The 23,308-nt window shown below is 42.4% G+C and overlaps 1 protein-coding gene across 2 annotated transcripts in view; it reads right to left on the bottom strand.

The window, feature by feature from the left end:
- The window catches only part of abcc4 (ATP binding cassette subfamily C member 4 (PEL blood group)), a 26,999-nt gene extending 3,691 nt beyond the window's left edge, over positions 1-23,308 (bottom strand). Inside the window, exons 1-27 of one of the 2 annotated variants that reach the window (XM_087180302.1) lie at positions 23,227-23,308; positions 17,796-17,906; positions 15,069-15,189; positions 14,640-14,864; positions 14,198-14,287; positions 13,306-13,469; positions 12,027-12,152; positions 10,918-11,167; positions 9,792-9,899; positions 9,141-9,230; positions 8,829-9,020; positions 5,861-5,955; positions 5,554-5,640; positions 4,861-4,957; positions 3,875-4,096; positions 3,280-3,417; positions 3,114-3,151; positions 2,910-3,013; positions 2,658-2,804; positions 2,482-2,561; positions 2,134-2,284; positions 1,928-2,047; positions 1,718-1,828; positions 1,470-1,570; positions 1,059-1,250; positions 820-975; positions 36-125 (exon numbers count right to left, since the gene is read on the bottom strand). In XM_087180302.1, coding sequence (XP_087036428.1) covers positions 36-125; positions 820-975; positions 1,059-1,250; positions 1,470-1,570; positions 1,718-1,828; positions 1,928-2,047; positions 2,134-2,284; positions 2,482-2,561; positions 2,658-2,804; positions 2,910-3,013; positions 3,114-3,151; positions 3,280-3,417; positions 3,875-4,096; positions 4,861-4,957; positions 5,554-5,640; positions 5,861-5,955; positions 8,829-9,020; positions 9,141-9,230; positions 9,792-9,899; positions 10,918-11,167; positions 12,027-12,152; positions 13,306-13,469; positions 14,198-14,287; positions 14,640-14,864; positions 15,069-15,189; positions 17,796-17,851 — 3,351 coding nt within the window. In that variant the 5' untranslated portion in view covers positions 17,852-17,906; positions 23,227-23,308. Of the gene's footprint in view, positions 1-35; positions 126-819; positions 976-1,058; positions 1,251-1,469; positions 1,571-1,717; positions 1,829-1,927; positions 2,048-2,133; positions 2,285-2,481; positions 2,562-2,657; positions 2,805-2,909; positions 3,014-3,113; positions 3,152-3,279; positions 3,418-3,874; positions 4,097-4,860; positions 4,958-5,553; positions 5,641-5,860; positions 5,956-8,828; positions 9,021-9,140; positions 9,231-9,791; positions 9,900-10,917; positions 11,168-12,026; positions 12,153-13,305; positions 13,470-14,197; positions 14,288-14,639; positions 14,865-15,068; positions 15,190-17,795; positions 17,907-18,930; positions 19,138-23,226 lie in introns of those variants that run through there. The other variant, XM_023429839.2, reaches the window with a different exon arrangement.

Below are 23,308 nucleotides of genomic sequence, written 5' to 3'. Positions count from 1 at the left end.
GTGTGTGTGTGTGTGTGTGTGTGTGTGTTACCAACCTCTTGCAGAGCGTTCCACAGTTCCTCATCCTTGTGTTGGTTGAAAGGATCCAGGTTCTTCCTCATGGAGCCAGTAAACAGCACTGGGTCCTGGAAGATGAGTTCAAAGGTCACTACTGATCACACATTACTTAAGTCATATAAAGACTTAAAAGTTAAGGTGACAGTTGCCTCGTTATTTCCTGCTCTAAAGTTCATTTATTCCTGTACTTGATTAAGACAAAGTCAGTGAAGAAAGCACAATGAAAGAATTCAACCAAGTGGCCAAATTCAATCTGAATCTCTCACATTTTCAACACATCATCAAAAGGAAAACAATTACTTTCAAAAGAGGAAACTATCTGTGGATTCAGCAGCTGGAATCAGCCTCATTTACAAATGATCATATCCAAAACAAGCTATGACTCAAACTGACCAACCACAACACATCCCACGCTTTACCACCCACTTCTGACAATGGGAAAGTATTAATCACAGATGTAGCTTGTTTTCTTCTTCATTATCTTATTTAAAGTCAGAGGTTGATGTGACGCATTTCACAAGCTGTGGCCAAAAACACATCCAGTATCTACTTGCTGCAGCAGAGACTGAAGCGCATCAAACTTTCTGCTCCATGACAAATCAAAACAAAACAAAACAAAGACCCACATCTGTTGAAAAGATCCAAACACACCGGTTTGTTTTCAGTCAACTCATTTCCTGGCGCTCGGCTGCTGAATCGAGCTGCTCACACATAAAAGCTTTCATTTTAAAAGGGCTCACTGTCTTCCTGAGGCGCAGGTACCTGAGGAATGATGGACATCCTCTGGCGGAGGTCGTGGAGGCCGATCTCTGAGGTCAGGATACCGTCGACATAGATCTTTCCCTGAGGCTCCGACAGGCGGAACAGAGCTGAGACCAGGGAGCTTTTCCCAGCGCCAGTTCTCCCCACGATCCCGACCTGACACGCCAGAACAAACAACATCAGCTTCACTTTAAACATCACGTTAAACACACTGCATGTGATCATCAAACGCCTCTGACCTTCTCTTTGGGTCTGAACGTGGCTTTCAGGTCATGCAGCACAGGCGGTCCATCGCCACTGTAGGAGAAGTTGACACGGTCAAAGGTCACCAAACCTTTTCTCGGCCAATCTGGAGGAGGGCGCTTCTGGGTTTCCCAGGGTGCTTCACTCTCCAGTTCTGTGTACTCCACCACTCTCTCCACCGACGTCATCTGAACACAGGAGAGAAGCAGAGCCACCATGCTCTCAGTTATTGATGCTGTTGTTGTTTTAGAAGATTTAACATTTCAATCTGTAATAAAATCATTTACCTATTTATTGTTAATGACTATTTTCTGACCCATTCACCTGAATCAATCATTTATTTTCTGCGTATCAGCCTTAAACATGTCATGTTATACAAAAGATTAGAGAGAAAGTGAGTATGTTACCATGTTCTCCACCTCTGCACTCTGCCTGACGCCCCACTGGAACATGCCCATCAGTGTGACCGAGTAGGTCAGAGCCAAACCCACAGAGCCGGCGTCCAGCTCTAAGAGGAACACATTAAAAATCAACACCAGTCCAAACCTGCTGCACTTCAGATCTCCATCCTGTCAAACACCATCACTGTGCTCGCTCTGGTGGACAGCAACACAAAGCCAAAGTTTAGTATTAACAAATGAAAACTCTTCCTCACGGTCTCTGAGCAGCAGGCAGCCAAACGTGGTGACGGTAACAAAGATGGAGCAGATGCCGTCGAGACGGACGGCGAACCAGCGAGAGGTGGTGAGGAACAGGAACCAGGCCTCTGTTCAGGAGGAGGAGGAGGACAACATGTTGTTACACAGGTCAGTTGAGCTTCATACTGATCGACAGTGAAGCTAACGGCGTTGATGCTGAGCAGAACCTGAGTGCAGGTCCTGATGGTCGTCAAAGGTTTTCTGGAACCTCTCCTCGGCTCCAAACGCCCGGATCGTCCACAGACCCTGAAGAGACGAGGACAGGTGGGAGAAGACGGGACTCCGAGCTGCGGGACAGAAAACACTCAGGATTTTCACACCGCCTTTTTTTAACGTGATTCTCACACACACTGGTGCATTGTGGGACACTCACTGGTGGACTCGAGGCGTTTGATGTCTCTGGAGGTCTGCAGGAAGTAGCGACGGAGGTAGAGGAAGACGAGGAGGAGGGGCACCACAGGGATGAGGATCCAGGGGATCACCGACGCTGCCACGGCGATGACCCCGAGGATCTGCAGGAACACCTGCCCAGAGAGAAAGAAACGATTTCAACAATTTCTATTTCAGATCTGACATCAGGGTATTCACTGATCTTCAGTCCGGAGCCCCGTCACACACCAGACATGTCCCTTTAGCTGATGTCGTAACAATATAATCGTAGATGTTTTCGTATTGAGCATCTACAATGACTGTGTGAATTGAATGAGCTGCCGTCTCTCACCTGGATGAAGTCCACAAAGGTCCACGGCATGTTGGAGTCCAGCTGACCGATGTCCTTTGAAAACCTGTTTAAAACTCGTCCTGAGGAGAGACAGAGACCGACATCATCACCTAAAGTTCTCTACTTCAGAACAGAGACAACAGATCTTTGTGCTGTTTCACTAAACGTTCACTCACCGATGGGGTTGATGTCAAAGAAGCGCACAGGTGTCCTGAGTATGGCGGTGAACATGCGGTTGTGCAGAGACTGTGCACACCTGACCAGCACGTTGAACAGGACCAGGTTCCTGATGAAGCCAAAGATGATGGTGGCTACAGTCAAACCTGGAGAAACAGCAGCAGAAAGTTACACACAAAACAGTAAACAACAACAACAACAACAACAACAACAACAACAACAACAACAACAACAACAAGTGTTCACATCACCTCCATAAACACCCAGGTAGAAATCTGTGTTCAGCTCTCTGGTGATGTTTACTCCCTCTTGGGTGATGGTGCTGTTAGCATTTAGCTTCTCCTGCTCATCAGCCCTGATCAGTGGAAATGGAACAAAGGTAAAAACAAAGGTTGAATTATGAAATGACTTATTAATGACGTATTATTTCCTCCTTTAATGGTGTTTATACTGACCAGTAAGCTAGCCACCAGTCCTGCATGATGTATGCTACCTACAGGATAAAAAAACATGGAGGTGTGTTTGATTAAATCTCAGTTAAATGGTAAAACACATTTCATCATTCATATTTCTCCTTTTTTTTCACATTTTCCCACTTTTCCTTGTGTTCTTGTGGCGTACCTGAGCCAGGACATTGACCAGCAGGACAATGAGCAGAACCACGACGTTGGCTCCGGCTCTCAGATATTTGACGTACAGACTCACTCCGATGGTTCCCTGAGCTCGACTCTCCTCCACCACCGTCTGCACCGGCTCCGCCTGCCGGGAGAACTCTGCGTTAACTCATGGACACACACTGTAGAAAGAGCAACTGGCTGCATTTAGGAAGATTTTGTCCAATGAAAACACACAAGTTTCAAGAAAAACTTTAGCAGCAGGGGGGAGAGAAAACAGAGCAAACTGATCGCACTTCCAGTAAATGAATAACAGGGAAATCAAAAAATAGCAGCTGCTTATTGTTTCAGCTGCTCCAGAGTTCCTCCTCAACAAATTCAGTTTGAAACTAAAATTTAATCCTGTTTCCCAGTCATCCAAAGAATGAATATAAAACCTACAATGACTCATGAAGTACATGAAGGTATTGATATCTATATCACAGCTTTTGCATATAACAGTAAGTCCAGCATTTCTAATAGGCACAGTGATCAGGCTGCATAACAGCTGGAGGGGGCGTGTCTGAGTCTAAAAGTTTAGAGAGGAGAGATGAAGTACCAACCGGTAACTGGTCTCCATCTTTGACCGAGTGCACAGAGGAGGTCTGAGAGAGAACCGAGTTCTGGGACAGAGTCCTGCTCCTGGTGAGGGCGCCTGGAGGAGGCGGCGGCGGCGGCGGCGGCAGCGGCTGCTGCTCCTCTTCCTCCTCTTTCTTCAGCAGGGAGGTGAAGTCCACTCCTGACTGTTGCAGCTCTGCATACGTCCCCTTCGCCACCATGTGACCCTAACACGTGGACACACACACACACACACAGAGTGAGAACACACTGCACATCTGCACTCATGTTTACATACTGCTGCCAGCACCTAAACACCACCTCATCGTGCTTACACAAACCTCAGACAAGTTTATGGTTAATACAAGTCATTACACAGACACACTGGCGCTGACCTCTTCAAACATCAAGCTGAAATTCTCAAGTTTGTCGAGGATGGAAATCAGGAAAAGATCAATAAAGTTTAAGGTGATTTTTCCCTTTGGAAATAAATAAATAAAAGCTGTTGTGTGTCCCTTCAATGTGCAGGGTGACAGTCTGACCTGAAGGTGGGGCTAGAGGAGAGATTTTAATATTTCTAACACATAAATGGCCCAGAGATCAGAAGGTCTCACATTAGGATTGATATTCTGGAGATTTAAAAATATCCTCTTATTTTTTTAAGTACAGCAATTATCCTTAATTAACACGTATTAGCTGAAGACATGCTGCAGCTCTCAGAACACACTGGGCCTCAGGTGAGAACATTTTTGTATTCTCATTGTGCAACATACAAAATTGAAATTGTAAGTCGTCATAATATCTGCCAAAATAATCGTCAAATGTTTTTTGTTTTTGCATCATTGAGCCCGAAAGTCAAACTGTTTATACACAACTGTTTCTTGAATAAAGCCCAACAGGTTAAATGTAAAACAAATGCGTGTTGTCCACAGTGACATGAGTGAAGTGACATGTGTTTGTACAGATCATGTGACTGTGTACGGGCACCGACCTCCTTGAGGACCAGAATCTGGTTGGCTGCTTTCAGGTACTGCAGCTGGTGTGTGACCAGGATACGGGGCTTGTTCTTCAGCAGGCCACAGATACACCTGATGCACAGGGAACATCGTGTCAGTTTTCAGCACTACATTTCTTCTAAAAACAAAAAAATGAATTAAAAAGAAACATGTGCTCACATCCATTTACTGTGTGTGTGCCTTCTACTTCCTTGTTACTGTTGTTATGTAATGTTCTGTGTGACTGTTATATCCAAGAGGAAGAGTAACAGGAAGTGTGGGGCCGACTTCAATGGTCTGGCTGACACTAGCAGCACCGCACCTCTTCCTGACTTAGTTCTAACACTTTCCTTCATCTTTGTCTGTTCTCACAAAACAACCTCGTCCAAACATCAACACTACAACAACACTATTAACCTGATATCCATCTCTCTGTACACTACATGACCAGTAACAGCAGATAAGTTTTCTCTCTTCCTCTCTCTTTACGGGAACCTGCTCCTGCTGTGATCTGACCCTGAGGTTTTCCCGCTCCAGTGTTGAAGCACTTTTCCAGTCCGTGTTGACTCCAGTATTTTCCTGTTTGGTAAGAGTGTGCGAGACCTGAACCTGCTGCTCCAGTGTCTCTGTATGAAAACGTGTGGACAGATGTGTGGAGGTGTGGACAGTTTGATCCTGAAGTCGCTCACTGTTCAAAGAGGTGTCTCCCGACCTCAGCGTCCACTGCACTTAAGGGATCATCCAGGAGGTAGATGTCTGCATCCTGATACACAGCCCTGACAACAAACACACACTCTGTTAGTATCTGCCAACAGCTGGTAGCTGCTACACCACCTGGAAAGTTTCAGTCAGTATCATACACAGAGGTCAGACAATGTGCTTATCAGAAATAAAAGAAGCATAAAAACAGCAGTAAAAAGTATAATAAGAAAACAGTATAAAAACACAGATTATAAAACTTCTTTAAAACAGTTCTGATGTAGACCGTCCTCCTACCTGGCCAGGTTGACACGAGCTTTCTGTCCCCCGCTGAGCGTGGCCCCTCTGTCCCCGATCAGTGTCAGGTCTCCGTCTGGGAGCAGCTCCAGGTCCTGACAGCACAATATAACAAACACCACAACAGAGGCATGATCGCACTGGGACTATAGTTACACATTCAAAGCATGTGCAAAATGTAAACACAATCTAATCCTGTTATCTGTTTGAACTTGATCCCAACAGGAAAAAAATATAGCCTTATTTCCAGTCATCATGACAGAGTATTTTACTTGTGGTGGTTGGCAGTTTAAAGGGAGGCGGTGTAACCCAGGTTATTTTCTGTATGTGAATTTTCAGATGTTCCCTAAACGCCTCACACGCAGGCTGCAGCCTCTATTCCGCTCAACTCAAACAGCCAGGTGATCTGAACAGAGTCAGCTAATTTACCTGATATGAACCCGGGTGATTTTATCTACCTGGGCGGGTTCTTTATCTATGTATGGGAAAACACCACACCTCTACTTTCCCTGCTTCAAGTCTGTATGCAACAGCACCCATGCCACAGCACATTAAGAAAATCTAATAATATATATAATCCAGTTCATCAAGCTTCATTTCAACCCTCACAGCAGGAGTGAGTCAGCAGATTGACAGGAACTTTATATAACTGCATATAAAACATGACCCTGGTTTATGGTATATAATTAAGTCACCTATCTAATGAGAGGGAGCGTGTGCGTCAGGAAGTGTTACCTGGAAAGGTCAGAGCAAAAGCAATGGATGTGTCCGTGTCAGAACTATTTATTCTGTAGTGGTGTCACGGGACTCACCAGTAACTCATTTACTGGACACGACTGTCGGTATTTGTCTAACTGCCAAACAGTAGTTAAGTAAGTTCTGTTGTATAATGTAAAACAGGCATCTTGTGTTTCAAGACATGCAGTTATATGGTTACAACAACCAAGGTGGGAAAAGTTAATGAACGAGCCCTTAAAACGATAATAAAACTGAGATTAAACTGACACACACGGTTGAGGATAACAGTCTTGCATTGGGAGATTTTCCCCAAATTTAAAGTTACAAAGCAACTTGAAGAAGTCCACAATAGTCTGTGAAGTGTGTCACACTGCCATTTAAACACAGTTACAGATAAACACACAATGGTGCTGCCTGAGGCTCTTTCTGTCAGAGTCTGAGGAGGGAATGTTTGAGGAGTTTAATCAGCCAAATCAGCTAATCCTCTTCACCAGGACTGTGTGGGCGTTTGCTCAGATTTGATATACAGGAGATTGGCAGGGATCCACAATAACTTTTAAGATTGGATGCACTGGTGCACGTTATCTGTTCTTGGCCGTTTTATCAGATCTGAGCCACGGAAACTGAACGAGCCATTCTTTGTGAAAAGCAGATATTGTGACCTTTGTCTATGTTGTAGGCTCGGGGTCAGCTGAGGCCACCTCCGCTGGAGGCCTTTTACCCAGGAACTAAGTACTCTGCTTTAGATTCAACTACACTACATTTCAAAAGGGAAATACTGTCCTTTCACAGCTTTTAAACCAGTGCTTTGCAGCCTTTTTGACTCTGTGTGTAAACATGGTTTCATTTCCATAAACGTTCAAATCTACTGAATCTGATGAAATCTTTCACTTTCACTGAAGTAAAGGATCTGAATTTGTCTTCCACCACTGATCTTACAGGGGAGACAGGTGGTGGAGCGGTTACCTGACCTGTTTCTGTTCAGTTCAGATTTCACACAAACACACATTTTTTTAAGAATATCAAGGACAGAGCCAATCAGAGGCAGAGTAGGGGCAGATGTTTGCAGACATACCGGTGCGACAAGTGAAATTTTTTAGACAGAATCACCTGACACCACTCTCTTTCCAACTGAAAAATGCTCCTTCAGATCAGTGAGAAAGGCACAGTCCAAAACTGACCTACAGAAATCTCACATGTGAAATTACGGAAACTGCTCTAAAGTTGTCAGAAAGTATTGTTTGTGCAGGACGGCGCTGCCACTATCAACATTCTGCTGAGTTCACCTTCCAAACCCATCAAATTATCGGATCATATTAACATCATGTTATCGTTATATGATCAAAAACAGCTTGCTATTACTCCAGTTCCCAAATCTGGGTGTCACCTGCACGTCTCAGACTGTATCCTGCTGCTGCCAGCTGCTCTCTATCAAACACTGCTAACCGCTCCTACACAGGAAGCCGCCCGATTTATTCGGCGTCGAAAACCATTCCTGTGTTATTAGTCAGCACGCTCTCCCCATCTGCCCACAAACTCAATATAATTCATTCTGTAATGGTAGATCCACACTATGTTAACAGACTGGGCAGCCATCATGACCTGACTTCTCCTCTCTATAGCAAGTCATAGGACATGAGTAAGACAGGAGCCTGTCTCATGGTTAACCCGCTAACGTTGGAGTTAAACCTCATTATTATTATTGTTATCATTATTATTAGGCATTATTTTTCTCAGACTGCTCAGACTCAGTCACCATGGCTACAGGCTCCCACTGTTGTTTACAAAAGAAGAATGACGTTCGTAGCACAGGGTAGAAAAGATTAGTCGCAAACCAACTTCATTCTAATTTTAGCAGCTTCACATGTTAAAATGTCAAACAGGTGCCACAGCCTATAAAATACATTCTGAATCTATAATGCACAGCTTTCAGTAACTGGTGACTGCATTATTTCATTTGTGCTTATTGCCTTTAAGCTGCTGACTTATTACGTTGTATGACTGCAGTGAATAGAAATCAATAACTTCATCTGATCTCATTAAATATCCTGTTTAAATCAGCGCTCTGCCTCTGTTCTCTAAATGTACAGTTTGGTTTTTATTTTTGTGGTTTTGTGGAGTATCTTGAACTATGAACTCATTTCATGTAATGAGTTAGTTCTTTATCTATTATCAATCTATAATGTGATCCTGATTAAGAGTAATCTAATGCAATGATTAAAAGACTCACCCTCTTTAAAGCGCAGGCTCTGATGACTCTCTCGTACTTTTGGGGGTTCAGCTCTTTCCCAAACAGGATGTTACTGCGGATGGTTCCAGGGAACACCCAGGGCTGCTGGGCGGCGTATGTCAGCTGACCTTTGACCTTCAGCATCCCCTTTTCATTTGGCAGCTCTCCCAGGATGGAGCTCAGCAGGGAGGACTGAATGAACACACGGACACAGAGAGAGGTAAGACACCAGGTGATTCATCACACAGGAGAAATGTACACAAACCACCTGCTGCCTTCTGATTGAAATGATGAAACGTGTAAACGACCAACCTTTCCCGCTCCCACCGGTCCAATGACAGCCAGCAGCTGATTGGAGTTCAGACTGAGGGAGATGTTCTGCAGAGACGGAGCATCCAGACTCTGTGAGGGGAACAAGACATTTTTAAACATTATAATGTAATCCAGGAACCTACGCCCATGTTCAGGTGCACACTAATTTAAGGTACAAACGCACAAATATAAGACAATACTTTCTTCCTGAAAACTATGTTTGACAATGTGGGACTTATATTCAAGGATTACACACTTGTGAATTATTCTTAACATCAGATTTGAATGGAGAGACGGTGTGTCGCATTAGGGGATGTTGGTAGCCTTCTTGTTGCCAGGCTAGCGAGTGTCATCAAGTTTGTTTGCAGCGTGTCTCAGTCAAAGAAATATTAGACATATGAATAAATTCCTGATGAGTCAAATGTAAGATGTGTTTACTGCACAACGGGGGACGAAATCATCATCAGGAAGCTGTTCATTATGCAAGGAGACAGGAGAGTGTGCGAGTGTGTGACTGATAAACACAAACATGGGATTTATAGTATATTTTCACCACAAGCAAAACAGTTGTCAAAGGGTTAAAGAACATTCTTGGACGAACAGGTTTGGGATATTCTTCGTCCATCTACCAGTGAGGACACGGTGTCTTACCTTGTCCCAGTAGCAGAACAGTTCCTGGATCTCCACGGAGACATCGTTCTTCTCATCCTGTGGCAGAGCAGCGCCGCTTTTTGTGATCTCATCAAGCATCAAGAACTCCTAGACGACGAAAGCAAAGAATCAAGTTTAAAGAGTCATTCAAGTCCATAAGTGTAATGTAACACGCACACATAAGAGATGGTTTATTTATTTATTTTAGATGAGCCTTTTGCTACAGTGATCGGGTAAACCATTACGTAATGTTTCATAAGTGCCAGTTTAAAATTAGACTGACATGATCAGATGTTTATGAGAGCAATAAATCAGAGGTTGTGGCTTCACCACCAGACGTTCATGTCGATGTCATGTGAGTGAGATGGGACTGGGGTTACACAATAAGTCATTAACAGCCTGTAAAAAGTACGGCAACACGCAGTCCACTGTAAGTACCCGCAGGGCGTCTTTGTAGAGCGTGTGCCACAAAGGCTTAGTCCCAGCCACAGCGGCCATGGGTTCCAGTCTGACCCACGGCCTTTGCTGTATGTGCCCCCCCCCCCAAATAACTGAAAAGCAAAAAAAAGGACCAAGATGGTTCACTCAAAATGTTCATCTTGGCTATGTGTCGGAGAGGGAGGGACCAGCGAACTATTTTCAAACCTGTGGAAACGGCGGCCGAGGAAGGACACGCCATCCGCGCCTAATTTCTGTGTCACATGGAACACGGGGAAACAATCACGGTTATAATTAAATATCAAGGTGTAACGATGCTTCTGCAGATTGTGATCTGCACAGGATCAACTTCACATGGACTAGAGAGAGAGAGAGAGAGAGAGAGAGAGAGAGAGAGAGAGAGAGAAGGCGTGTGCCTTTTTGTGAGCTGCGTGAGGGAGGAATTATTTCATGACATGACATTAAAAGTGTCTGAAGCCGTGCCAAGCCCATGTCAAGAAAAGACTTATTTTCTTACTCCTCAGACTTAATGAAGAGCAGAAAGCTCGTTTCACTATTGATACAACTGAAAAATCATGCTGTTCATTAAATTATGTATTTGTATCAATCTTAAACTTAAAAATAAAAATAAAAAAACAACACACACATAGTTGTTAGTTCAGAACTCAAGGTATTAAAAGCATGTTACCTGAATCCTGCGGATGCTGACACGGGTCTCGAACAGCTTCTCGATGGCATTGGGGAAGAAGAGTGTGACGGTGAGTCGCACGGCGGAGTAAAGCGACACCGTCACAAACACACGACTGGCTGAGATGGTGTTTCCCAGAAGGACGTAGAGGGTGAAGGTGATGAAGACGATGATCTTGCTGGCGCAAAAGAAGGAGGCCATGTTGAGACCTCGTAGGTAGGAGCTCTTCATGATCTTGGAGATCTCCTTCCTGACAGGACACAGAGTTTCAACAGTCACATGATCTGGGAGGGTAAAACACGGACTGACGGTAACCGACATGTGCAGGGAAATTTCATAACAAAAGGAGCGAATGGTTGAATCTTGTCTTTATTAAAAGCACATGAGTCCACTAAGGATTTCTTTAATCCTTGAATTAAACTGATCAGTTAGGAATGACAGTGGAGACGAATGAAAGGCTTTCGGCAGAGGAGGATTTTAATACTAAATGTGGAGGAAATGGAGCAGCGGCCTTCTAGCCACAGAGCAGGAAAATATTTGCCCTAATTCTGCCCAAAACCAAACCAGTTCTCAAAGCTCTCATTGTCACAAAAAGCATTTGTACACAAAGCTCTGTTTATATCTGCGAAAAAATTATTTTTATACACAGCCTCGTCACAGCATAAGGTCCAACTACGGCCCCGTATTTTTAAGGTCCAATAGATAAATAGTATCGTAAGGTGCTGGAAACTTGAATTTCATTTCTTCTGCATCTGAACTCAGTCATGCATGTGATGCACGTGTGTGTGTGCGCGCGTGTGTTTAGTTAAAAAAAGCTAAAAACCACCAGTGTAGTTAAATGAGCCATGTGGTGCAGGCTGCAACAGAGGAGTGATCCTGTTGAACCCTGATCACAAGATCTGTTCCTTTAGAATATTTTAGGATTTTATAACTTCAAGTTTAACTTTATGCTACGTTCAGCATCATCAGTACCTATTCCCTTTTATGTATAATCCTGGTTTCAACATATTCAGGATCTACTATACAGACTGTCACCGAGCAACACTTAAAGTAGTGCATCCTTACTGTGGAGAGAAGTGGTGAGCGTAAGAATGGTTTCATGTCTTTACCTTCTGACCTCAGAAACCAGAGCAGCAAAAGGTTTCTCCCAGGCATACATCTTGATGATCCTCATTCCAGACACCACCTCATTCATTGTGCGGATCCTGCTGTCAGTCAGACCGGCCGTCTTACTCCTGGGAAGTAGAAAATCAAAGTTTCCTCAAATGCTGAAGAAATATAGTTTAACACTAAAGGAACATTCATAATGAGTTTTTATGTGATTGCTAATGTGAAATAATTTCTACATGGTTTGGAAAACAAACAGGTATTTGTGCCTCAGGCTATTCACACTCCACCACAGTGAGTGACGGGGCGGGTCCAGACTGCAGTGCTGTTGCTGCTATGAGGCGGTTATAAACTGATTTACTGTCACTTGAACCTTGTCCAGTGCTACCAGCACATGAAGCACTGGCTTCATTAAACGTAAACAACGGCATTAAACAATAAACAAAATTCCAGGAGCCTTTGGGCTTTTTTACTGAATAAGTTTAACCTTAAAAAAATATTTTGTTTTTAAAAAGTGAAGAATTAGAAACCATTTGCCAGAGACGATATGCAAAAATATTCATATTGTAATTATATTGGCAGATACTGCGATTGCAATATGAATCACCTTTTCAGTTTTACAATTATAAAAATGATCATGATGCAACTTTGTGTTGGGTCTGCACCAAACTTGGCCATTTTGCAATTTCAATAATATTTCCATTAATTGTTCAGCCCTACTTGAGCCTCAGTTTTTTAACACGACGGTGTAACCTTCATGTTTAAAACATGTCAGATGAAAACATTAGGACGTCAGCTGGAGACTGACAGCACGTCTACACTCAGCTGTCACATCCACATTAGTGTTTTCTCTTCATTTAACACAATAATGAAATTGGAATAACTGTAAAACAGCGAATCCCTTTTTCCTCCTTTTAGCTGGCAAACTGCAAAACATCTGGTAAGAAGCAGGACAAACAGACCAGCTGACCAAATCATTATTTTATAGTCCTGACATCGTCTCACAAAATCAACGTAAATAAAAATTCTAAATGATCGCAGAGAAAGTTATTCTTAGTGTGGATGTAATCAGTTTCAACCATTAGCTAGTTAATTAGCTAGCTGGCTAGCTAGCTAGCTACAGCTGATAAAACAGCAGTAGTGGTCATTGCAGCCCACAAAGTCAACAACTGTGGGCAAGAAAGCAACAGTTACTAAGAGAAGCACGGCTGAGTGAAGAGTTAGTTAGTCAGCTTGACCTGAATATCTGGACTGGATGTTTTTCAAGTTTGTGTGTCTTACCTGAACTTAGAAAAGAGCCGTCCAAACAGAGTCTGCACAGGCATCAGGAACATGAGGACCACCATGCCAGCCAAGCACGACGGACCAATCTCCATCCAGAGCAGCCCCACAACCGCAGCTGCCTGCAGGGGCCCCACCCACAGGAAGTGCAAGAAGATGGTCACCTGTAGATGCAGGACACAACAAAAACATCTGAGTCACAGTGACCCTCCAAGTTAGCTCTGAAGAAGCCCGTGTACTCGCATGTCCATCAGTACAGGGCTGTTTTTACACGAGGGGCAGAGTCACTCAACCCGAACCAGCACGAGGGCAAATCATGGTGGGATTAACAGCCCACTGCCAAGAAACAAAATGCCCTGAAGAAAGTGTGGAGTTTTCACAGCGGGCTCCGACACACTCATTAAACTGAAACTCAACACTCTGAGCGCTCAGAGCGTAATCAAGCCTGAACATCGCACTAGCAGAGAGCTGCCAGAGTTTCTCTAACACGAGACGCCATTACCGCACACACAATAAGAAATATGTCACACTTATCAAACCAACGTAACCGACGACTGTGACCGTGCCAAGAACTCAACCTCCACATAAGTGCTGACATGTAAAATTAGGTCAGACGCATTCCATGAGTTTATATCACGAGATGACTCTCTCTTTCTCCGTTATCTTTCCTTTATCTGCTTCCAATATTTTTCTGAAGTTGTATTTCATTTTGGCATTTTTTTTCTAAAATGATAAATGCATCTACAGTGCTAGAAAAATATCAGTGGAAGTGAAGTAGATATTGGAGACAAGAACATTTGAGGGGCACAGTTATTTTGCACTGCCTTGAACTTGTGGCAAAAATAGCAGCCTGCATGCTTTCTCTTTTTTAAAAGCCTTAAATTTCACTTACATCGTCAAACCTGTTGACGTCGTTGGAAAGGAGGTTGACAATCTGCCCTGTGGTGGTCTTTCCCATGGCTGAGCTGCTGAGACACAGAGCCTAGAAGAAGACAAGGATCATCATCAGTGAAGCAACGTCAGTCACAATCACCTACAGGATAAAGTACAAGTATAAAATGCAAAGGGGAGTTGTTTCTGATTTTTTCTTTGGTTAAACAAACTCTTTCAATGTTATCACTATTGTTTTAACTTTATCCTGCGTTTGTGCCTTTTTTCCCCAAATGCAGCCCTCAGAGGATTACATGACAGAAGTTGGCAGACTGTACCAACCACAAGAATGCAGGAATGACCTTAAATACCCTTGATATGCAAGTTGAGCAGCATTCAGTGACAATTAAGCAGAACTTTATGTTCTCCTTTATCAAGCGCAAGCATTGTGTCTTCCTACTGACCTTCTTATAGATCATGTGACACATGGCCACTCTAATCTTCATGCCCGTTCTCTGGACGTGGTAGAAGTAGAGGTGATGGAGCACTGCCAGGCCGATGGTGCAGATAGACAAAGCAGCGGCGTAGCCGAGGGTCTCGTATAAAGCGGTCTTATCATCTGGGTTGTAATTCTCAAAGTACTTAATCATCTTCCCCAGGATGACTGGCTGGATCACTTTAATCACCTCCTGATATGCAGGGAAGGAGATGAAGAGGGGTGAACGTCACAACACCATAATTACAGCAGGGCTCTGAAATTAACAAATGAGATATCACAACATGCCTGCTGAACACGGTGGTTGTTGGGCCGAGATGAAATCAACACATTTAATTATTTGTTACATCTGTTTTGCATTAAATACGCTGCAACACAATTCAGACTGGACACTGACCTCAATGAGAGTAAAGAATCCGAGCACTGCGTATGGTTTCCAGAAGCACCTGATGATGCCTCTGGTGAGTCTGGGTGGCCGTATTTCTTTGATAGCCGTCTGGACCTCATGATCCCAGTACCTGTTGTGTAAACACGTCTTGTTACTTGATGCATTTTTGTGTGTAATAAGACATCGAGCCTCGCATCCAGATGAGTCAGGACTCGTCTCGGAGAAAGTGGGTAATTGCGTGAACAAACAGAGGCCGCCCTTTCACTTCGACAGCAGTGCTTGCAATAATACAGACCAAATTGAGGAGTTATGAGTCAGGCGATCTGCCTGGTCAAAGACTAGTTCTAACCTGCATTCATAATGTCATGCCCACGACCACTGGTCTTGGTTGCTAATGGCAACTCCTGTGATGGCTGCAAAGGTAGTAATGATCACCCAATATGGTCCTGATGTAAAATCTAACAACTTTCATAACACAAAAATCCGGTTGCTTTTTTTATACCTGAAAATCTATAAAAAGGTTAAAACAGTCTGGTTTCCATGACAGCAGGAGAGAGACATCCAAGGTCCCACTTGACGACACATTCATTAAATGGAGAGCAGGGAAACTTTATCGCATGTTCATGCAGAGTGACACAAAATAATTGCTTGCATGAAAAGTACATTTAAGTAAAAATATATCCCGTACACAACTTTAACATTTCTCTCCAGAAATGAAACACAAGATTTATCTGTGATCTGGTCATGAAATGAATCACACTATAAACTGCCACAAAAAACAAAAACACCAGACTTTGTGCAGTCAGAAAACTTCTGAACTTCTACAGTAATTGTATTTCACTGCGGTAAAATTACCGCACCATGGATAGACAACACTCACATCTGTGGAGAAATGCCATGACTGTTAACTCAGCTATTTCCAACACTGTGGAGAAAGATAAACTAACAAATACTGATAAATAAAGACACAGAGCTGGGACACCTTAAAGGAAGGATTTCATCCTCATTTGACCATTGATAGTCATATTTCACTGTCAATTTAACAGCTGACAATAAGCTGTTACATTACCACTGAAATACCTTTCTAGAACACAGACTGTGAAACATCCCAATAATCAATAGATGTGTGTAAAATCCAGCAGCTGAATGCCGTGAAGTCGACATTTCCACAGTGAATAATCAGCCAATGAGCTGACTAACATAAATACAGAGGGCACAACCAGGGCATGTATGTTTTTGTACTCCCAGAGTTTACACATAGTTTATGACAGGAAGTGGAGTGGACTAATACTGGTGTGGATGTTGTTGTTTGGGAACCAGACATAGACTCCAGTGTTAGTTCCTGTTATCAGCCTGCACGTGTTGTTGAGTAATATGTATACAATTAATTATTAATCTAACACAGTTGTCTATTTGTCCATCATTGTTAGAGCTAGACATCCCAACAGTGCACGGCAGCTTCCTGGTTATGTTGGTGTGTTTGACTTCAGAGGTCACAAGGTTCATGATTACAACCAAAGACCATGCTAGTTGTTTTGTTGAGGAAGCAAAACATTGACTGTTTACATTTTCCTTAATTACAACCAATCTAGTAGTAATAATGTTTGAAGTATGTCATAATGAACAATATGGCTGACTACTTAATTATACATTAGTCAGTCCTGTACTTTTAAGTACTGTGTTGGTCCATATATAACTTTTACAGTGACTTTACATCACCTTGTATTACTGTCCTCGTAAATACATTGGTTATCTAATTATCTGTGTTTTTGGAATGAAATGGAAACACGTGTGAGTTCCCACAGAACATTGAGACAATTATTGTCTAGAAGCTGTGTGCAAGAGGCCACAGACCATGATTTGTCAATTTTTGAAAGACATACACTTGGTGTTTGCAGAGGCGTGCAAGCAATGGGGCTTGATGTTGCTACGCTAACGGGTTTCTACAAGTTCCCTTATGGTTATCCCAGTTTTAGTTTCCCAGAGGTGACACAAATATGGGGTTTACTTTCTCCTGAAGTATTTCAGATTGCACTTTTGTAAGAAAAGGCTTCAAGGATGAGGACAGTTTTAGGGGAAACTTCCTATCACCAAAGGGGTATTATATAGTATTTTCAAATAAATCATATATATATATCATACAGTAATTCAGCTCGTCACCGACACCAAAACAATAAATACAGATGTCTATAATTTTGTTTTGGTTCATCAAAACTGCCCATGTGCAAATGTGGTTTCAAGTAATGGACGTGGCTGTTCTGCCAACAACAGCATGGCTGTGCTGTGAATTGAAAGGAGCTCATCATCAGGGAATTGTTGGTTGGTGAAGGTGTGCTTTATAATGACGCATCTGTTATCTCCTGATGCACACAAGAAAACAAGCTCGACTCCAACGCTGGCTTTGATATCTACTACAGTTGACAATACATTTGAGTTGAGACATAATAACTCCGCTTTCAGATTTACAGCTGCATTCTGACAAATAATATTATACTTCTAGATATCAAAAACAATAATTTATATATCACTAACCACAAGGAATCAAAGATATTTGTCAAGTGGCGAGAACTTGAAGTAGGGATATCTGAAACTGATGTTCCAGGCGGCTCCATTAATGACAACTAACAGATATATGTGACGTGAATCTGGTCCAGCTGCTGAATTAAAACACTGCCTATCATATGTTACTTCAGTGATTATTCACATGCGGAGAGATGATTTTAAAAAGGCACCTACCTCTGCAGGTCCTGACCCAGTCTCTCCGACCTGTCCTCCACGAGCACTTCGTACATGTCATCTTCCTCCAGCCTTCGTTTGTATCCAGTTCTGAACAAAGGATTGAGCCACCTGAGGAAGATTTGGAAAGAAAGGTGACCATCAATTCTCCATGGTGTTGTTAGAGCACTTGCAGCTGTATAAAACACACTTGCAGCTGTATAAGACACACTTGCAGCTGTACAAGACACATTTGCAGCTGTATAAGACACACTTGCAGCTGTACAAGACACATTTGCAGCTGTATAAGACACACTTGCAGCTGTATAAGACACACTTGCAGCTGTATAAGACACATTTGCAGCTGTATAAGACATATTTGCAGCTGTATAAGACACATTTGCAGCTGTACAAGACACATTTGCAGCTGTATAAAACACACTTGCAGCTGTATAAAACACACTTGCAGCTGTATAAGACACATTTGCAGCTGTATAAGACATATTTGCAGCTGTATAAGACACACTTGCAACTATTAACACTTGTCAGGTGCATTCATGAGAGAAAGTAACACATATGGTGCCATTTGCTTACATTAATCTCTTAAAACATCCAAGTGTGAAACGAGTGGTGAACCAGAGTTCTTAATGGTCTGAAGGGATGAACGCCATCACTACTTACATTTCTGTCTGTTGTCACCATGGCAACTAATATGTCCAGGATATTTAAGGAGAGATCATGGCACACACACGTCCAACTTTCCCATTAGACTTGAGCAACCAAAGCAAGCGATTCAACAGGAAACGAGCACGGCGTAAACACGGGAAGAACAGTTTCAGTTTATGTTTACTAACTGACACAGTGAAAACTTTCTCCCCAACCGATTAGGAAACCGTGTGCAAACCCGGTGACATGTTCACCTAACCGTCAACGGCTGCACTTCTGACACTAGCGGTGTAAAGTAGTTTTCAGTTAACGGTTATCTTTTAATCAGTACTTTCTTTCTTTTCTAAATTTTTTTTAATCGTGGAGTTAACTGTTGATTTAAGTGTTGAACAACCATGCTGTGTCGGTGTGTTTGACACAGGTTTGAATCCCCCGCTAACGACTAGCTAACGACGGCGTTTACCATCCGGGAAGTTTTTCTCCGACTTACCAGAAAAATATCTTTGACAAAAGACCCGCCGTCGCTGCCGGGTTCGTCTTAGCATCTTTACTGACTTTTTCCATGGTAGTCTGTCACCCAAACAGTAGTTTTTCTTACAACTTTTCCCCCCTCTCTCTCTCTCTGAAAAAACTGCTGCTCTGGGCAATGCGGCTGTTACTCCACAACTCACATCTGTGACAAGGTGCGTTACGTATCTCCCTCAGACACACGAGCTCGTAGCACCAACAGATTAAAGAAGCACCTTCTATAGCCCCGCCCCCTTCCCTGCTATTGGCCGCGCCGTGTGTCCTTCTTTCACTCGATTGGCTAATGAATACGGAAGACCCACCCAGCTGGTTGTGTGTGTGCAAACAAGTCAAATTTACTTTGATTTTATTGAGGAATGTAAGGAGTAAGTTACATTTACAATCACACTTTACAATGTTGGCCTTGTGATAAAGAGAAACCCTTGTGATGGTATTGACTAAACCATTGTTTGAAGTCTACTTTTATAACAACATCCACAAGTAAGAAGGAAAATGTGCTTGTAAGAGTTTAAAAATACCACAAATTTGACTCATTAATGTTCAAGATCTTCTCTTATGACATTCAAAAACATACTGTGGGGGTAAAATTAACAACAGGTCAAACTTCTCTTTGTGTTGCGTGACATGTGGCAATAACTCATAAGACATAAGAGGAAATACAGCGTGCCAGTCCTGATATATGCGACTTTAATTAGGCAGTTTTGTAATCCTTGTGTTTCCATGGCAAAAAGAAATCACTATAAAATTTTTCCCCTCAAGTTAAGTTGTGTTTGCTTGCCCTCCGTCTCTCAGTCGTCCCGGTCCCTTGCACAAACACACAGGTACCTGATGTGGACACAAAGAGGATATCCTATAAATAAAGAGCGTGTCGTAGATGACAGATACCCTCTGACACACTACAGGTGCTTCCTGCACATAAAAGAACTAGAGGGGAGTAGGAGGACTAAAACACCACCCTCTTCACCCTCCTTCTGTTCAAGGAAACCTTTCAAAGAAATCCAGTCACATGCAACCAAGTTAAACTATTATCCTGACACTGACAATCTAACGATAACAGACTGCAGCGGCCTTGCCCCTCACACCTTACACCTTATCCTCCTGTTGATGTTTAGCCAGCAACGACTGGGAAAAGGGCTGAAGGAGAAAAGCCAGCAGGAGATTATTACAGGCAGCTGAACTCAGCCCAATAACATTCATCTGTAGGGGATCAACAGTCCTTTCCCATGATATCCCAACTGAGAAATAGGCCTATTTTTTCCTTGTATATTCCCAGGTTCTTTTTTCCCCTCAAGTGCTCGCTTTGTTCACTTGTAAAAATTAAACTCTCCCCTGTAAAGTATTGCTGTATCTTATGATACTTCATTGCTGTTTTGCCCATATATTCTCTGATGTAGACAGTGCAACTTACAATAGTTTTAGTCTAGCTAAACTAAATCAGTGTATACGCTAAACAGTAATGAAGTATCATAAGACAGAGAGTTTATTTGTACTCTTAGAAACATAAAAGCAGATAAAAGACATAAAACAGAAGTGATAGGAGAGGTCAAGAAGCCATAGACTCAAAGTGAACCTCCCTAAAAAATTAAACTTACTTTGGCTTTTACTTTTAACACCACATGCTATGGCGAGAGCTAGCACACAAGCTAACAATAGATTTCTGCCACCCCGAAGCATTACATTACGAAGCATACATTTACAATTAAAATTCATTTATATATCATGTATACATTTGCATTTTTGACACGATTATGGCGCCAAAATAGTAAAATAAGCAATAAACAGAAAGTACAGATGAAGCTGATGGGAATAGGAAGGTAATAAATGCCACAAGATGAAACATTAAGATTTTATTATCACATTTCTATTTAACTCTGACATGTGGCCTGGACACTCTTAGATAAAAAGATTTCTTATAGTTAGGCAATTCTCGTTTATTGTATAATGATGTTATCAATGTCAACAATACGTGCCTATTTCATTAGCAATTACTGTTTTCCCAGCCGAGGTTAAGATAATCTGATGCTCATATTCATGGCGGTGATGGGATGTCATCATCAGTTTAACACAGATAACAACCTGTTCCAGCTGCTTCCCTTTCATTCGCAGGTTTACGGGATTAGAGTCGCCTTCGAGATTGCTCGGCAACAGCGGCCATAGAAACGTGTCATCCAGGGTTCAACTCTCCAGAGATTTAAGAAACCGATCTCTCGGGACCTTCTGACTGCTGTTTACTGACAGTAAAACACCTGGGTTTTGATTTCCTGGAATGGTGAATATGTGAATATTTTACCCGTGCCCATTTTATGACCCCAGGATCAGACCCCACCGGCCCTGATCCGGGGGTCATAAAATAAAGCATGGACAACACAACCAGGAGGGTTCAGGAAATATTTCTGGTAATTATTTTCCCTGGAAACAAACCCTCTTTCTCTGCAAACAGATTAGATCTAATCCTTGTTGAAAAAAAAAAAAAGCAGGGCGAACCACAAGTGTAAACAGTTTTTCAGTAAAAGATTAGGAATTTAATTAATTAGTGCCTGGTTTACTGCCTCATTCTGTTTCCGAAGATTTTCAGAGGACTGATTAGGTTATGTCATATGTGTATATATATAGAGTTATTTAACTTTTTGACTGACTTTCTGACACCTTTAGATTTTTTTGTCTGCTTTATCTTCCTAAGCCTCTTTCCCTCCTTCCCAAGTTATATTATCATAGTTGTTTGGAAGCGTTCACTGAAGCATGACTCACAGGAAGTCACTCAGCCTCTACTTAGCTTCTTCATAGCTTCCACTAAATGTTGTTCTATCATGTATTTGCTAATTGCTATATATTTACTTGCTCTGGGTTGTGTCTGGTCACCTTGTTTTCAATGATGATTATTAAATTAAACCATGTGAACCTACAGCAACACCCTAATCACACAGTGGTGTGTTGAGACTAGAAAAAGGGAACCAGCACAGAACAACATATGACACTGATTAACAAGAACATAACAAAGTGAAAGAATTGGTGCTAGTGTTGGTGTGTGTGTGTGTTATGTATATAAACAGATATGAAAGCAGTCCATCAGATATTACTTCTGCTAGTAATTGTACTTGAAATTAAGTAGACACAAACAGGCAGCTGTGGAATTTAACCAAAGTACAATCGTGATCATACATCACTTTTTGGCCGGTTATTAAAGATTTAAACACCTAATAGTTTAAGATACGTAACAGCTAAATGATAAAACATAAAAGCACAAATAGAAAAGAGTCATAAAGTCAGCATAACTGAACTGTCACTTCACAGCATTATCAATGTATGGTTTGCTAAGGTAATCTAAGGTATAGGTATAAGGTATAAGCTAACATTAGCCACCAGTAGCTACAGGTACTACTAGATCAAGCAAGGCCATCACAGCAAAATCCCTCAGGACATTTTTGATGCTTGTTGAAATAAATTATTTAGACTGATTAGTGAGCACACAAGTAGGGAAGCCAAAATACATGGCTAAAAGAAATAAAAAATTTGTTTCTGTCATTCAAACTGGCAGTAGTACAAATCTAAACTTTACCAAAGCAACTGGGGAAAAAAGATAAAGAACCTAAGACTAATAGCCATGCTAGCAGCCCTGTGAAGCGAAGGCACATCAGTGCTTTTGGCTGAATGCTAACATCATCATAACCACAACCACAAATGTGACAAATGAAAAAGAGGTCAAAACTCAGGGGATCACCGCAGCCAGCAGCACAGCTTCAGGGCGCCTGAAACAGTTTCTCCTTTCTGCCACTTGATGGAGCTGTGACGCTGTAAAACCAGTATAAATAGAACCAGAATAAATCTGTACTTCATGCTAAAACTGCATTTGTGTAGTGCTGAGGTCTTGAAATACTGGATAACTAACTTCTGGTGCAGCATTGTGAAATTAACTGAATTAAAAAAAAAAAAAGAAAAGAACACAAAACACATCATTCATTCATTCAATTCACCGTGAAATCTCTCCTATCTTGTTCTGTCAGACTTTTCAGATCCTTTCAATTAAAGACTTCCTCCCTCTGCAGATCCCCTTGCAGACCCCTACGGTCGCCGTGCAGAGTGATGACGAGTGTGCGCGCCCCTTCACCCTCCCATCACCACACACAAACACGATATACAACAACTGATTGTGCGTCAGTGAATGATGTGCATTGAAAAGTGCTGGCTCTCGGACGTCGATGCTTGGCTGAGCAGGTGAAAGAGAAGCAAAGGTTCTGCAGAACTGCCAGCGCTGACGCACCTGTCCGGGACCGACCCTCCCACCTCCTCTTCGACACATCACAGGGAAAGATCTCCGTCCCGTCCCCAGTCCGGACCTCCGA

Source organism: Seriola lalandi, unplaced genomic scaffold (genome assembly GCF_002814215.2).
Source record: "Seriola lalandi dorsalis isolate HSWRI2012SDOR001 ecotype SW California unplaced genomic scaffold, Sedor1 jcf7180002054899, whole genome shotgun sequence".
NCBI lineage: Eukaryota > Metazoa > Chordata > Actinopteri > Carangiformes > Carangidae > Seriola > Seriola lalandi.
Note: the sequence above shows the minus strand (reverse complement) of the source record. Positions and strands in the feature narration are given on the sequence as shown.